Genomic DNA, 17,592 nt, shown 5'->3' with positions numbered 1-17,592 from the left:
TCAGCCGTGATAGGTACTATGTGTACATGGCCTACATCCATCTCGTTACCTTTCTATTTGCTAGGACTTCAGCATCACTCCCACTCCTCTTTCCCTTGATTTACTACCCCAATTGTAAAGCTATTAGATGTAAAAGCTTCAAATACTGTGTTCAGCTTCAAGAAGTTTCACGTGGTGACAAAGAGACACCTATTTGCATACTTCCAATAAACCCTAGATGGAGGCTTGTGTAGTTAAAATACATCTTGTGATTCAGTCTGGTTTAGTGTCATATATTCATCTCAACGTCAAATATTTCCAAGGAACTTCTTTTTTAGCTGGTTCGTATGCAGAACTTTCTAAGTGTCATTAAAAAAAAGAAAAAAAAAGCTTTAATGAAGTGTAGAGTTCTTTCTTACACCAGTTTTTCTCATGGTTGTAGTGTATTTCTAGTATTTAAGTAAACAACTCAGTATTTAAATAAACAACTTAGTTTATTCAGTGAATATAAGATTATATCGTTATATCTTGATTTGAACACTGTACATCAGGTTAAAGGGCTACTTTCCCCAAACAGATGATCATCCAGAGTATTCTAGGTTCTAGAAAGTTATCAAGGGAAGACGTGGCAGTCAAGTTCACACTGATAAAATGGAGAATTTTTGGCTAGCAATATCATTTTCTTTCCATCCCTATAAGAAAGGTCAACTTCCTCTCCCCTTCCCTCATGTCTCTCCAAAGAGACATTTTTAAGAAAAAGGAAGTAGCTGTAGTTTCTCTTTTTCATTAGGTAGACCAAACACGGAAGCTCTCCAAGACTTTACAAGACAAGGACACACATGCATCATTACTAAATAAGACATTTTAAATTCTTTACTTGATTGACATTAAGGAGAAAATCGAACAAAGAAAAGGAAGGCAGATTAGTATCAAAATTATGTGAAAAATTATTTTGCATAGTGGTTAGAGCTTGACAGAATTATTTACCTTCATGACCAAGCACAATCACTGCAAGATCTCAAAACATTTTTTCTGTACGTGCAGGCATGGATGTACTGCCATTTCAGCACAATATATCTACCTTAACTTGTACTTTTCTCCTTGTGTCACTGCTACAGTTCTACAGGCAACAGAAATCATATTGTTAAAAACATTTAATTTTTTAAAATATTACTGTTAAAAAATTGTCAATGCCTTAATGCAGACATCTCCAATTTAAAAGTCTACATATGAGTTAGTAACTTAAAGCTGGCTTTACAAGTCGACAAAGAGAAGTTGTTGAGATGTGACTCATTCTACAGCAGAAGCTTCAAAATACTCAGCTGAATAACTCTCACGGATTCCCTGTCAAAGCAGTGAAGAAGTAGGTGCTTCTAGGACACAACTCACCTCATCCTAAGCTAGCTGTAGCACTGTAGTCACAGTGAATCACAGAATCATAGAATCATAGAATCACAAGGTTGGAAAGGACCTATAAGATCATCTAGTCCAACAGTCTCCCCATCACCATTGCCACCACAAGCACTAAACCATATCACGCAGCTCCTCATCCAGATGCCTCTTGAACACTGCCAGGGACGGCGACTCCTCCCTGGGCAGCCATTCCAGTGCCTGACCACTCTCTGAGAGAAAAAGTTCTTCCTTATGTCCAACCTAAACCTCCTCTGGTACAACTTGTGGCCATTGCCCCGTGTCCTGTTTGTTGCCTGGGAGAAGAGGCCAAATCCCTCTCCACCACAGCCTCCCTTCAGGAAGTTGTAGAGTGCAGTGAGGTCTCCCCTGAGCCTCCTCTTCTCCACACTGAACAATCCCAGCTCCCTCAGCCGCTCCTCATAAGACTTGTGCTCCAGACCCCTCACCAGTTTCGTTGCCCTTCTCTGGACACGCTCCAGGACCTCAACGTCTTTCTTGTAGTGAGGGGCCCAAAACTGAACACAGTACTTGAGGTGCGGCCTCACCAGTGCTGAATATAGGGGAACAATCACCTCTCTGCTCCTGCTGGCCACACTATTTCTAATGCAGGCCAGGATGCCGTTGGCCCTCTTGGCCACCTGGGCACACTGTCAGCTCATGTTCATCAGAGCATCAACCAACACCCCCAGGTCCTTCTCTTCTTCACACTCATCCAGCCACTCATCCCCAAGCCTGTAACGCTGCATGGGGTTGTTGTGCCCAAAGTGCAGGACCTGGCACTTGGCCTTGTTGAACCTCATCCCATTCACCTCAGGCCAGCGATCCAGCCTGTCTAAATCCCTCTGAAGGGCCTCCCTGCCCTCAGGCAGATCAACACCACCTCCCAGCTTGGTGTCATCTGCAAACTTACTGAGGGTAACAGGGGTGTAAGTGCATAGCTAAGAAAGGTTCAGGAAGCAGTATGCCACTTCCTGAACCAACTGGCACAACTGGCAATGTGGACCAGACATCGTGCACACAAATTCTTCCTTTGATCTTAGAGAAAAATTGAAAGCTTCACACTGAAAGCTAAAATCCATTCTACAGGATCTCAGAAGTCATGGATAAAACAGTATCTTATGACACACACATAATTACCTTCTCCTTTCCTTTCCCAATTCTTTCTTCTTCTTCCAGAGCTGGAAGAAACTGCATACCCTCCTGCACAAACAGATATGACCTCTCATTCACATTAAGATCCCTTGTATGACAGGGATCATATTTCTCTTTTCAGATGCTTCACCTGATGTAGGAGTATATGTGTCAGCTAGCTGTGCAGACATGAGCGTCTAAGCTCACACCACAAAGGAGATCAAGTCAGAAAAGTGAGCATTTCACATGTCAAAGTTAGTCACCTATGCTCATTCAACTGAATATGAATATGATATGATTTAGGCATATATTTATATATGATTTTATATATGATTTAGGCATATGATATATGCCTAAATGCAAGCCACTTTATGTTAGTTTTGGGTGGGATTCAGCAAATTTAGGTGGATATTTGGAAATTTGTACCTGTCCAGAATTTAGCACAAACAAACAGACGATGCTTCTTCCTCATTTCCTAATCCCTCTTACTCTAGTGTTGAACATCCTGAACTGTTGCCAGCAGGTCAAGGGAAGTGATCTTTCCTCTCTCGTCTCAGCTCTGATGAGGATGCACCTGGAATATTGCACCCAGTACTGCACCAAGTACAAGAAAGATACAGACTGGCTGGCCGGAGTAAATCCAGCACAGGTCCAGGATGACGATGAGGAAATTAGAGTGCCTTTCAGGATGAGAGGCTGAGAGAGCTGGGAGTCTTGGAGAAGAAAAGACAGTAGATTTTATCAATGCATACAAAAGCCTGAAGGTAGGGAATGAAGACAGGGAGCCATTTTCTTCTCAGTAGTGCTCAATGGTAGAACAAGAGCCAATGGTTACAAATTAAATTCCTTGAAATTTCATCTGAACGTAGGAAAAAAACCCTTTTTTTTTACTGTGAAAATGGTAAAAAACTAGAACAGGTTGCTTGGAAAGATTGTAGAATTTTCCTCCTTGGAAGTACTCAAAATCTAATGAGACATGGTGCTGAACAACCTGTTGTAGCTGACTCTGCCCCATTTGGAGGGTTGGACCAGATGTCAACCTCAGTGCAACTTTTCAAACAATCTGAGAACTAAACCTGACAAAATACAAAGTCATATTTCACTCCTGCAAAATTATTCCAATGACAAATATAAGATATATAAGATGAGAACCTGGGAACTTTTTTTTTTTTTTTTTTTTTTTTTTAAAGTGGAAAAGAAGGAGAGAGGATGGGCTGATGCATATGTATGTGTCCAATACAACATTCAGATGGATACTGTTTTCTAAGGTGTTTCGACTGATCTAAGGAAAAAATAGGCAATTTTTTTCTAAGCTTCACTAAAATAAATGATATGCACTGCAGGGAAACACTTCTGTATTCAGCTAATCCAGTTTTAAGTGAAATGGAATTAGGCTGCATCCATCTGACTTTCAAGATATACCTGGACCTCTAATCTGAAGCTCCCTAATTTTATGATAATAAAAGAAACTTATAAAAAACAAATCTGGACTATATGTGCCAAGTATGGTATATACCTGGCAAAGTAAACTGCAAGAAACGAAGAGTCATAAACAATAAGAAGATTAACAATGCAGATTACTTATAAGATATGTAAATATTCAAGACATGTGAATTTGTTCACAATATACTTTTTTTTTTTTAATAAACACTATGTATTTATACAGCATGCTTTACACAACATACCAGCAATGGAAACTACTAGGACCACACTGACATACTGAAAAAATGGAAATTAAGAGGTACTACAGCTTCATCTGCAGAGTAAAAAGTTGACTTGAACAGAGTATTCATATGCTGATTTGAAGTTAGTGACCTAGGAAGATATCTTTTACGTCACAGACAGCCACACAGAGCTTCTGTATTCTGATAACACAGAATATGTACTCTAAAATTCCCCATCACCAGGCATATTACAGCAACGCCTACCTGTCATATGCCTACAGTCATACACATGTGCAAACACATACAAAAACAAAAACCACAGAAAACATGAACTCATGACGTTCTTTTACATCCTGACATTTATAGAGAAGAGCATTAGCAAGGATGAATGCAGAAACCTGCAGCGCCACGTCTTGTAGCTAAAAAGCCAGGTCTCATTTAAGAGCATTCATTGTGTGTTAAAAATATACAAATTGTGAATTTCAATAAACCTAAAATGGGAACATCCTGAGGAGAAAGTGGGAAGCTGAAAACAATTCAGAAATCATGCAGGCTCAGTTCATTTTAACATTCCAGATAGGCAGAAGTGCAGTGAAAGCTAAATGGCAGCAGCATCACATACATTCAGTCATATGAGTGTGTAAGTGTAAGTGCTAAAAGGTGTTCTTATGGTGATTCACATTCCTCTTCAGATTACTTAATGTACTTGGAAACATCACTTCTTCATCCGCTTTCTCAAGAGAAACCAAATTATCATCACTAACAGATGAGAAAATGAGACTTCCTATTCACAAAAGTATGACAGATATGCTGTGTAAAAATGACTGAAATTCATAACACAAACTTTTTTCCAAACTGCAGCACTTGTTACTTATCTGCACTTGTTACGGCAGAGTGCAGATATCTGCTCGTTGCAGAAAAAAAACTTGAGACCGAAAAGAGCATGATGATGACTTAATTCATCCTGGCTGAAGTAATATGAAACTTTAAATATCTTTTTTTAAGCCTTCCTGTGACACATGGAAAGCTCAGTTTATTCCTGAGGGCTTACACCTATGTAGAACATACTGTCAACCTGCAATTAAAAAATGATCATTCATGAAAAAGAATCCTAAGAAAACTGCATTATAGATCTGAATAAAACTGTAAATTAAAAGGCAATTAAAGTAAGAACTGGAATGAAAAAAATGCTTGATCCATTCTTTCAAAGTCTGTATAACTAAGTATACACACTTCCTACTACCAGGAAAGAGGGGGTTGAAATGCCTTTCCTTTTCTTTTCCTCTCCTTTCCTTTCCTCCATAACGAACACCTGTTCAAAAGGAAGGGCTATTAAAAGAGCTAGAAGAGTAACAGGAAGGGTAGAGTGTTTGGAGGAAGTCACAGATTCTCAATTGGGCTCAGAGGAATGTGATGGTCTCCAGGAGAGGAATTCTGGTTTGTTAGTTACGCTGTTGTCATCTGTATTTATGGTGAGACCAAACTGCTGACAGACTACACCATGTACAGCTCCATCTCTCACATCAGTCATTTGGAGTACACAAAAATGGTAAGAGACCAAACCACTGAACTATAGCAGCAATATGTGACATATTCACAGACATTCCACTCTGAGTTTATCTAAATTCTAATCAGTAGGTTCTAAAAAAAAGGGTAGAATTTGAGTTATTTGTAAGATTGCATCAACCTAATAATCAGAGAATCATACAATGGTTTGGGTTGGAAGGGACCTGTAACATCATCTAGTTCCAACCCCCCTGCTATAGGCAGGAACACCTTCCTCTAGACCATGTTGCTCACAGCCCCATCCAGCCTGGCCTTGAATGCTTCCAGGGAGGGAGCATCCACAGCCTCTCTGGGCAACTGGTTCCAGTGTTGCATCATTCTCATAATAAAGAATTTCTTTCTAATATCTAGTCTAAATCCACCCTCTTCCAGTTTAAAACCATTTCCCCTTCTCCTGTCACTACATGTTCTTACAAAATCATCTATTTTAGAAGAGGAGGCACTTTCACTGTTTGAAAAGCAAACAATATTTTGAGTCAATGAATCACAGGTAGAGCTCCTAATTTGTAAGTTTGTAATTTTTTTCAAAAAGCTTATCATCATTTAACAATCTCAAAAAGTTAGTACAATGTGTTTTAGCAGTAAGTGCTTTAATACTAAGAACAGAGTCAGAAAGGAAAATGATAGACCACATCAACTTTATCTGAATGACACAAATAAAGTGATTTCCCACTCCTACTGCCTCCATCACAGTATGAAATGGCTATATGCATGTGTTCTAGGAGGAGAGCAAAACATGAAATCCCACCAGTAAAAAGTTAAAAGTTGCTTTCTGAAATAGATTTGAGGCTTGCTAAAAAAAAGTATAAATACCGGGGTAAATAGAGTATACAAGCAAACAGAAATGTAATGGGTATTTATACCATTTCCACAAAAGCTTCTTTTATAGCTGTGGATCTATGCCTGAGACAGTGAATTTAATTGCAGGGCTCAGACAACACTGGCAAACTGCAAATACTACCCATTTTGTTGTTTCATATCAGTTGTATGTCAGTTTATCACCAGCCAATCAGTATTTCACACTTTTAAAGACAAACTATTTACTGTTATAATCAAAAACATTCCTTAGTAATTGCAGCTCTTTTTTGAGTCCAAATGTACTGCCCTGATTGTACATATAACACAGTGTTTCAGATGATGCAATTTTTAAAACAGTAAGACTTACCAATCCACTTAAGGCTAAAATCCAGATGTAGGAACCAGAGGTTAAGAGCTAGAAGGTAAGAGTAGCAATTAAAAATTTTCATTTTACATAGCTGATGTTTCCTGAGCTACTACATACGACATTATGTAGGCTAAACACTTATCATGACCATCGGCAAAGTCACACCTTTATTTCTATGAAAATCATGTTTAACATTAACAAGTATACATTCCAAAAGTAGAACTGGAAAAAAAACACAGGGATAACAATTGTTCTTCTTCTACAGAACAATACATTTTATTTTCATACAGTATACTAAGTATAACAGGATGTCAGTTATAGGCTGCACAGAAAAACAAGTCTGAAAGACAGACTGAAGCAAAGGAAATGACTCAGCAGCAGAAGGAGAAGAGTTCCAAGCTGGGCAGTGCAAATGAAGCTCTTAGACATACAGCCACAGAGAGTTGAAGCATGAGTGTCAAAATTAAAGAATTAAAGTGCTCACCCAGTGACATACTTGCAGGCATGAAATCACACAAATTGGTCAAAGTGAATTAAAAAAAAATCTAGATATGCCAACAGGGTGGCCCACCCTTTCCAGTAAAGTGTACGTGACTCATCACCTGGAGAAGGTTATTCTTAGTTGGGAAAACAGGGTGAAAATTAGACTGATACTGATTACTAAAAGCTCTGTGAGATGCTGCCTGAATTGTGAGAACACCTCTCTGGGCTCACTATGGAAAGAGTGACTTGAGATAAGGGCAGAGTTTGCAAATGAGGAGAAGGCAAATGAGTTTCCTTTGACCTCTGTGTGACGGCAGTGACAGTTCTGCATGCAGGAGGGAAAGATCCTGTGGAGATGCAGCGATGAGTACCTGGTCTTGTATGTGTGAAAGCAAGAGGCAAGGGACACAAGGCAAAAGAGCTCAGACAGTATCACCATTTTCACAAGGACTGGAGTTATAGTGATGTTGATGGTTTTGGGAGAGAGGAAACAATATCTCTAATGGATCGGGAAAACAGGGTGCTGGAGCAGAAATCAACAGAATCCAAATGTTGAACAGCAATGCAGGTGAATGAAACACTCAAGCAGAGTGGGAACCACAGTTCTGAAACTGACCGCTCATTCTAAAATGCTCTGTACCACATTGTGTAATTATGGTGCTTTCCACTACTAGTTTTAGAACTATTTTTGAGTCCCTGGAATATATAAAAATGAGTACAATTTCTCATAATTTCACACATGCATAATTCAGATTGTGACATTAGAGTCATTTCTAGGCCACTGGGGGCTCACTACCGTATATCTGAACCAGGTACCCATATTTTTCCATTCACATTTAACACAACACTACTTGAAAGTACTGTGCAACACGTTACACTAAATTATCTGCTACATGGCAATGCTTGGTATAAAAATAACAAATTTATATGAAAGTGTAATACAACCAAATCCTTGGTTATTTATTAACAGTCTTAACCATAGAAAAATACTGTCTTCTATCTACAGTTTTGCTTGAGCAATATCAAACAAGGCAAAAATAAAAACAAAAATGCTAGCAGATTAGAAAGGTGAAAAATACATGTGTGTTTGAACCAGGTCCTGCTTTCATCTGGCTCATTTCACTGAATCCCTCTCAAATTTACAGAACTTTAATATTATGTTTTCCTATGCATGACAATCAAGACTGAAGACTGTGGAATAGAAGATAATCTCCCCACCACTTCACCCAAAAATATGTATCAGAATATATTGTTCAATATTGTAGTTCATGGGAAAGCACTAGCTAGACACAATCATGCACTAGAAGCATCAAAATCACGCATTCAGAAATACTAACTGCTATTAAGTCACTAAAAGATGAACAAGCAAGTACATACCATACCTGTAAACCCAGTATATAGACCAATGTCTTGTTTGTAATAGAAAAAAAGCCTAGTACTTGTGTCACCTGCACTCTTGGAATGGAGCAATAGAACGGTACAAACAGAGCAAACACGGGACCCAAGCTGCAAATAGAAAGATACAGACGGTTAATAAGAATGATGTTAGTAATAACAGTATGTAATTTGTAATGTAACAAAACGTAATTAACCCCATGTACATGATAAACAAAAACATGATAAACACTGCCTTGCAAAAAAGAGTATTCCTTGGGAACTGGTGACTTGGTAATCTGTGGCATTCAGGACAACAGATCCAACTACCAAATCATCTACTATTACTATCTACTAAATAAGCCTGCCAAGAAGAAACAGGTGATGAAAAGCATATTATTTCCAAGTATTCGGGAGAGGGGACAGCAGAGAAGGCAACATTTTAGCTTTAATAGCTGATTGTTTCCACAAAATACAGCCCACAAAAAGAACAGCAGTGGTCTTCCGCATCAGAACAAAATGTATTTGATCTGGACAAAAGGATTATATATATCCCCAGAGGTCAGGAAAATCACTTCACATACGAAGTTGAGCTCCCACTATTCACCCAGGTTTAAGGTGTTACAGTATTGAAAACAGGATGCAATAACGCAATATCTAAAATAGGATAATCAACAGTTTGATTTAAGTTCCACTTTGCCAATGACTCCCATGGCCCTAGAAACATCTATGATGGAGATGGGAAAAAAAGGTCAGTGAAGGAAAATGCTTTCAGATTTTAATGGGGTGGCTGGACATCTGTAAGCAAGGCATTATCAGCCCTCATTTCAGACTATGAAGAGAAACCTCCCATGGAGCTTAGTGCTTTGCTATAACTAGACACCCTCCATCCCAAAGCACTGTTTGCACAGGTTTGCCAGAATACTGCTCTGCCCAGGCTACTACATCCTAAAAACAAAGATCCTGTCCGGTTGAATTCCCCCCACCCCCTCACATCTGAGCAATCCTGGTATCATTCCCTGGTGCATCTTGCTGCAGTGCAGCAGGGAGCAGCACCATGGGCATTGAGATGCAGCCAACAGCTGGGCTGAGGGGTTCTGCAAAGCACACGTCCACCCCAGCTGGCTCATCACTGCTTCTTCTGACAGATCCGGGATCAAAGCAGAATTTTACATCATTTACCAGCTTATCAAAAGCTCCAAGACTTACAGTTTCCAAAGACCTTTATAGGACAGGGATCTTATTGCTCTCAGTGGGATTTCTGCACACAGCATAAATCAGAATACAAGAACCTCAAGTGTTCACTCAGAAATCATTTCCCTTCCAGAGGAGCTACCAATAGGTGTAATGCTATGTGAAATGATGGTCTGAATATTAAAACTTTCATTTCCTGGATAACTGCCAAATGCAACACCCACAGCTATGAAGAAAACCTAATGATTAAGTAGACAGTTAAAATATGTTGACTCATTTAATGGGCAGTGGCTTAACAATATTTCATTATCATTTTGATTGCTGTTTTTGAAGTTTAGCTTGCTGAAAACCTTCCTCTCTGAGGACTTAAATGTCTTTTAGATAGACAAAATGTCTTTTAGATAGAAGACATTAGAAACATTTTTAGTATCATCTGTTTCAGATAAGGCCAGGTCCATGTGGGTGTATGCAGGATACAAACTCACGAACTACTGAAAGATGTTCAATTTCACAGAGGATCCCTCTTATGTAAACTGAGAGCACTCGTACAAACACACATAACACATTCTTAAAATACATCCACATTATTTAAGTTGTAGGGATTGACAGACACAACTACACAACTGCCACATAAAAAATAACACTTCATTGGAACTGCTCCCATTGCCGACAAAATTCACCATAGTAAATTGGGATTCATAAGCAAAGAGAGAAGAAAAAGAAAGAAAAATGATTTTTCTGCTCTTAGAAAAGCCAGGATAAATTATTTCTGTCTAAATAATGTGATTCTTTCTATTCTTACCAAATTACCTGAGGGAGTACCAAAATCATGGCATGCTTTTCAGGTTTTATTCTTCTTGTGATAAATAGTGACTCAGATCAAGAAATTTTGCATGCAAGCCTGCACTCAATCATAGCATGGGAAAATACAAAAGGGAAATTCTCATGCTGTTGCAGCTCCCGTTCCAAAGGGTCAGGCCGCTTAAGACTAGCGAATGACTAGGGCCATTAGCGACACATACATCAACATGATGGAGAGGCAAATGGCGTTTATTGCAACTACACAGCGGTTTATATACCCTACATGCTTCGTCTACGCCCCTAAAGCATGCGTCATAAATCCATCACAGAGTAGGGGAGGTCCTGACACGTCACATTCCGATAACCCTGCTTTACGCCTACTACAACATCATGCCTAGAACTGTATTCTAGAAGAAGATTACAGAATGTTGAAAGGTTCCCTCAATGTTAATATTCACCACTAATGTCAGCAGAAAACATAGAAAGCACCATCTCAGATCGTGGTACTAATCTGAGTAACTCAAAGTCCAGCATTTGACACAGCTCTCTCTGCCTAATAATCTTGAGGAGCTTGAAGAAACAACAGATTTTTATAAAATTACTTATTTGTTAGAAAGACTTCTCATCTCCTATAAACGTGTATTACAAATGCATCAGGTATCCCACAAGTGCAGGGGGAGATGGCCAATGTTACTGCCAGTTGTTCTCATTATTACTGAAATGTCATGGTGGTCAGGTCCTAATGACTGGAAAAATGCAAATGCCAACACCATCTTCAAGGAGGGAAGGAAGATGATTCAGGTAGCACCTCACCTCAGTCCCTAGAAAAGTTACAGAGCAGTTTTCTTCACAGCCTTTTCCGGACATGTGAAGGACAAACTGATAGGCCATGTTGATTTACCAAGGTCAACCCATGTCCAGTCAAACTGATTAGTTTCTATGATGAGGTGACTGGCATCATGGACAACAGTCAACACATTGGAACACAAGGCTACATTCAGGTACATCTTGACAGAGAAATGGGCTGATAAGAATTTTATGGATTTCAACAAAAGCACCTGTGAAATCTTCCACTAGGGTTGGAATAACCCTGTGCAGCAGTATAAGCTTTCTATTCAGCAAATAGTCACAAAAGAAGCTGGAAAATAATTTTTTTGCCTGTAACTGGATGGTAACTGATGAGTGACTTTCCTGTCCTGCAAGGTTTTCCATCCTACTATCCCCATCATCCTGCTGAGGAAGCAGGAAGAGAAAGCGGCATGGTGGGTACCTGGTGACCAGTCAAGGCTGACCCACCACACTTGCTGCAAATCTAAGGGCTGGTACTTAAACTAGTTTCATTGAGTTAATTAATTGTTTAGCAGTATATGGTCAGATTTGGTATCTACTCTTTTGAAGGACTATTTTAGTTCTCTCTGTTCCTTCATTTCCTTCTCCTCTCCTCTTTGCTTTCCTCTTAATGTCTTTTAATCTTCTTTCCCTCCCTCTCCTCTTTACTTTCCTCTTTACTTTCAAAGATCCTGGTCCCAGCCTTTTGCTCCTTATGCTTACAACAATATCAGAAACAACATGGTTAATTAACACCCTGCCAATCAGTTTCTACTAGAAACTCGAGATATTCATGTGCAAAGAAGAAACACAGACTCAAACATACGCAGACTCTGTTTTTCTGCTCACCTCATGTTTAGGAAATTAGTTTCAGTCACATGGGTTAGAAAATAACATTTTCAAACAGAACAAAATACTCTCAGTCCCAAAAGATTAAATTCTGAAGTCTGAACACTTGACATGAACACAACGTCCACCTCAAAGGCCTACTGTAGGCTCTGGAATGATTATATCCTCATTTTTGAAGCATGTTAGATTTCAACATGTGCAGAGGAAAAAAAAAAAAACAGCACAGCAAAACAGTAGGGAACTTTTTCATGGAGGAAAAAAATGAAGAAACAATAATGTTGGAAAGAAAGCACCTGTATCCGTTACTGTACAGACTTCTGACAGAGAACAAAGACTCAAGGATAAGGATTCATCACTGAGTGAAACGGGTTACTCAGAGTTTAAAAGGGTGAATATTAAAAGCAGATTAAAACCTTTAATATTAGTAAGTATATGCACAAAATGTAGGAAACAATGGTTCTAAACCGTAAGAAGAGACGGGTAGTAAGAGACGCGTTACTTCTGCAAAAATATCTGCTGTTGTCAATGGAAGTTCTGTGGGATTCAAATTTGCAGAAACAACCTGTTATTTTATTCAGAATGACTCACTACATTTACTAACTGCGGTACCGTATTTTTCTTTAGTTCACATTATTTAAGTTCTTTATAAAAACATTAGCCCGACAAACCCACAACCGCTTGGTTTTTTTGGGGGACTGAAAATATCAGCTCTAAAAGCAGCTGCACATAATACGGAGAGAGTACAAACAGTGTGCTTGATCAGTAACTCAAGTTATCAAGTTTATTGAGTGCTCTATATTCCTACAGGCTGTCCAGGCACTGCCAAACTATGCATAAAGTAGCTGCCTTTGTTCTGAAAATGCTAAACTTTTTCTTGATGACATTTCTTAAAATTGGGTAGCTGCCTGACATATGACAGCCCTTGACAGCTGTGATCCTCTCACTGATGAAGCCCAGGATGACAAGCACCATCTATTGCACCCAACCTTTCTGCCACACATGAGCAAAACCAGTAGGTTATGTTACCCAATGCTGTATCTGATTGCCAGTATTTTGTAGGAATGCAGGAAAATGGAGGAAAAAAAATACCCCAAACAAGACAACCAAATAAAAACATTAAATAAAGTCATGCATCTTGAGGGGAAAAGAGAGTTTCCAGCTCTCTGTGAATATCCCAACAGAATAACTGCAACTTTGGGTTCACTACAATATGTGACCAATGAACCAACAGAATGCAGATATCTACTGCTCCTATGAAAAGCTTTAAAGGCTTTGAAACAATTTATTCCATAAGCTGCTTGGTTCCATTTTAAACCATTAATGCTTTCTGTTCTGTCCCTTACCATCAGCAAGATGACTAACAAAGAACTTTCCTCTTCTGCTGGTAAGAGACTTTCTTCTAATTTCAGTTTTATTTATCATTAATAAGATGTTACCATTGTCCTTTATCACTTTCTACAAATGTCAGTTAGTGATATCTCCCCCCAACTTTTGTTTGCAAAGCTCAAGATAGTATCTGGTACTCTTTCACAAAACCCTTCTCCATCCCCCTGTTAGTATCTCCTGGCTGACCTAGGGTAAGTGACTGTTTCTATACTACCAGTCTGTTACAATAGGTTAACATAAAAATCCTTCACTTAGGTATTCTTAATATGCAGCCATCATGCAAGCCATTTTTGCAGAACAACAAACACTTATTCAGCTTATGGTACTATAATGATTTAAAAATAAATAAATCATTGTCCCTGTTCTTTCTCTAATATGATCAGCACGCTGCCATTCACATGAAGACCAAAACCAACCCGTCCTGGGGAATACCAATGAAACTGAGAGGTACAAGCACAGCTGGCCAAGCCATGCATCCCAACTGAGGACAGCATCACAGCAACAGCTATGATCCCTGGTAATGCCAACTAGGTGTTACACACTCAGCTACCTCTGCCTACCCACTGTCAGTTGCTGCTCTGCATCAGACATCTGCAGCAAGTGATTGGTAGAGACAGCTACAAGGCAGTTCTGCTTTTGTGACTGATTTCATTAACCCTAGCTTGAGTTCAGCAAGCAAGAGGAGCCTGTACCATAAAAGGCAGGCTCTCCCAGTGAATCCCACCAAGTCTGGCACAGAAAATGGGGTTGGGCAGAAAACAAATGAAGGCACGAGAAAGCACTAAAGGGGTTCGGATGGCTATTTTGTTGAAGTATGGTCAAATAGCTGTGTTTAAATTTTTGTGTCACAAGTTCATTTAGCTTGAGCATTTAACTACATCTTCTTTATCCAGTCTAGCCTGACACATTTCATTTGGCCTCTGGAGAGCAGACAGCAACCGTGACTCACCGAGGAGTCATCACTTGCTGTTCCTCAAACTCAAGTCACTTGAGAAATAACGTTTGTTTGCAAAACGACAGGATTCAGCTGGACACTAGTTCGAGACACCTGAACCTGCCTAGAAAAAAAAAGGTGTTAATTTTGGAAGGAAAAGCAGTTTTCAAGTAAAGAAACTGAACCGGGACTCAGGCTGGCTAGGTTCATTTTCTAGTTGATCCATGAACACCTTGTGTAATTTCAGAAGTCACTCCTTACCTTGCATAGTAGCTGTCTAGATACAGAATAGTAAAGCTAAATCCAGTATCTTTTGTAAACTGCTCAAATAGAGCATGAACTAAGCAAGCAGACTGAAAAATAAGTTTTCATAGGCATCATGACACAGCACTCAAAATATTAACTGTACTGCTTTAATGTAACCATCTCTGAAAGTAATGTCTTAGTGTACTAATTTATATGTTACTCTCCTTGCATGCCAAAAGCAAAACAGTCAACTTGTGTATTCCAGTGGCAAAAACAAACAAATCACACTTTCTGACACATGCCACTTTTTGGTTTAGATTTTCACATTCTGGGTCAGTTAGATGGACTGGAAGGATGCTGTCTACGAGGGTGGATAGTGATAGGACAAGGGGGAATGGGTTTAAACTGAGGTAAGGGAAGTTTAGGTTAGATATTAGGAGGAAGTTTTTCACACAGAGGGTGGTGACGCACTGGAACAGGTTGCCCAAGGAGGCTGTGGATGCCCCATCCCTGGAGGCATTCAAGGCCAGGCTGGATGTGGCTCTGGGCAGCCTGGTCTGATGGCTGGTGACCCGGCACACAGCAGGGGGGTGGAAACTAGATGATCATTGTGGTTCTTTTCAACCCAGGCCATTCTATGATTCTATGATGCAATCTGTGTCATTCTGCTCAAGCAATTAACATCCCATAAGGCTGGAATGGTGGCTAATGTACATGCGTGGCTCCATGGGCACAATCTAGTAATGCATCTTAACCAAAAAAAGATAGTATTTAATTTTATCTGATCAAAGCAGGAAGCACATATTGGTATTATTTTTTATAATGCTAAAGCTATTATGAGATAAACATTTCCCTTAATGTGAAGTTGGTTTATTAATGTCAGTCCTCGAGCAAAGACTACTACAAATCTCGAGAAATTTCTCACTTCTACCACAAATTTTTGCTGCTGGACAGAGAACCACATTGCGGTATTACTTTATGACGTATGGAGCAAGTTCCCTATAGGGTTGTTCTTGAATCAGTAGTTAATTCTCTTCATTTAAAGAGATACTACTCTGCGATGAAGATAATATATAAAATAATTGAAAAAGAAGGAAGAAGTCTGCAGCAAGCCCAGTAAGTTTTCTGAAAGGCTTCCTGAGCCTGGTTTTGGAAGAGGAGTGCCTATCAACAACTGAGGAGCTGGTAGTACTCGAAGCAGTTCAGCTCCCTGGCATCTCAGGAGAACCAAGTCATGTCTGCAGTGTGGGGTTCAGTAATGAAAACCACGTTCTGAAGTCTACTAAATGTTCCAAGTATGCACAGATGCATCTAGCGAGGCTCTATGTCATTTTCTATAGCAAGAACATAGAAGACAAGGTATGTTTAAAAAGGTTTAACTTCATCATTAAATCTGCAGTTACTTAAGGCTTCCTGATGAGACAGATATGTTACTTGAGATCTGATCTGCACACCTCTAGCACGGCAGCAGCAGCAGCAGTTTGTCCTATGAGCACAGCTGAGCCTTCCCAAAACAGTGTTCCATCTCTGCATTGGCTGGAGTCACTAACATCAGCATCACTGTGCCTGCTTGCTCATTTTTGAGAATCAGGATGCTGAACGAGGCCACCTGAAACACAAACTGCCTTTTGCAGTCACGAATGATCAGTATGAGTTTGTGGGGAAAATCCCAGGTAACTCCCAGCCACTGCATCTAACAGCAAAGGGCAGGGCTTTCCATCTATCTCTGATCTATTTCAGCCTTCTTAGCAAACATACCATTTCACTGATAGATCAAGGCTTCACATCCAGAAACAACGTTTTTCCAGGTACCAACACATGACCTCACAATTTGGCCTTCCATTCCTCTCCCCATTCCCATCTATATGCATCAATGCATTTTTATCAGAATCAGATCTGTGTTTTAAAAGCCATTTATTCATGTTAATGTGTTTGCCTTGCATGTGTATTGTAAATGTATATATTACTATCGTGATTATCTGTAGCCTTGCTCAAAATGCAATCAACTCAGGCACACAGCCTCACTAATCTCTAGAACCGCTCATGTTCTTCAACTCCCTCATCTATTTTTAAAGGGCATTTCTGTAAAGCCTCATCATTATGATACTAAAACAGTGCTGGGAATGTACATGGGTTGTTGAGACGACTGTTTCTACACGGCCTATCACTATGCCTAAAGTTTGACTTTTTTGTGCTGTGTCAGATTTCAGCAGGAGGAATTCATTTGAAAGTGTGTACTGATGATCCAACCCCAAACTAAATTTAAGCCTTCTTTTAATCGAGATATACTATGTTTAAAGTCTGAGGTTTTCCTGGGCTGTGTCAGGTCTTATCCATAGTGACCAGCGTAAAAGTGTGCAATCCTCATAGGATTCTACTCCAGGATAAACGTAAGCCTTTTTTTTTAAAATGCAGACGTCATAAAAACAAGGTTTTTCACTCAGGATTTTTTGGTTGGTCAAGTAAACTTCTGGGTAAAGTCCCTTCTGCGACAGTCAGTAATACGCAACTTGTGGGTCGGGGGGAGGAGGGGGGGTGCTCCTAATTACTCTTTTTGAGCAGACTAATTGTAGAAGAAT

The 17,592-nt window shown here is 39.5% G+C and overlaps 1 protein-coding gene across 1 annotated transcript in view; it reads right to left on the bottom strand.

Moving 5' to 3' along the window:
- UBAC2 (UBA domain containing 2) overlaps window positions 1-17,592 on the bottom strand; it is a 93,222-nt gene that overhangs the window by 21,390 nt on the left and 54,240 nt on the right. The window contains exons 5-6 of the mRNA XM_042867109.1: window positions 8,784-8,907; window positions 6,919-6,966 (exon numbers count right to left, since the gene is read on the bottom strand). Of these exons, the coding sequence (XP_042723043.1) occupies window positions 6,919-6,966; window positions 8,784-8,907 (172 nt within the window). The remainder of the gene's footprint in view (window positions 1-6,918; window positions 6,967-8,783; window positions 8,908-17,592) is intronic.

Source organism: Lagopus leucura, unplaced genomic scaffold (assembly GCF_019238085.1).
Source record: "Lagopus leucura isolate 7727_CA_CO unplaced genomic scaffold, USGS_WTPT01 Super-Scaffold_100001, whole genome shotgun sequence".
Classification (NCBI taxonomy): domain Eukaryota; kingdom Metazoa; phylum Chordata; class Aves; order Galliformes; family Phasianidae; genus Lagopus; species Lagopus leucura.
This window is presented reverse-complemented; position numbering and strand designations above follow the sequence as displayed.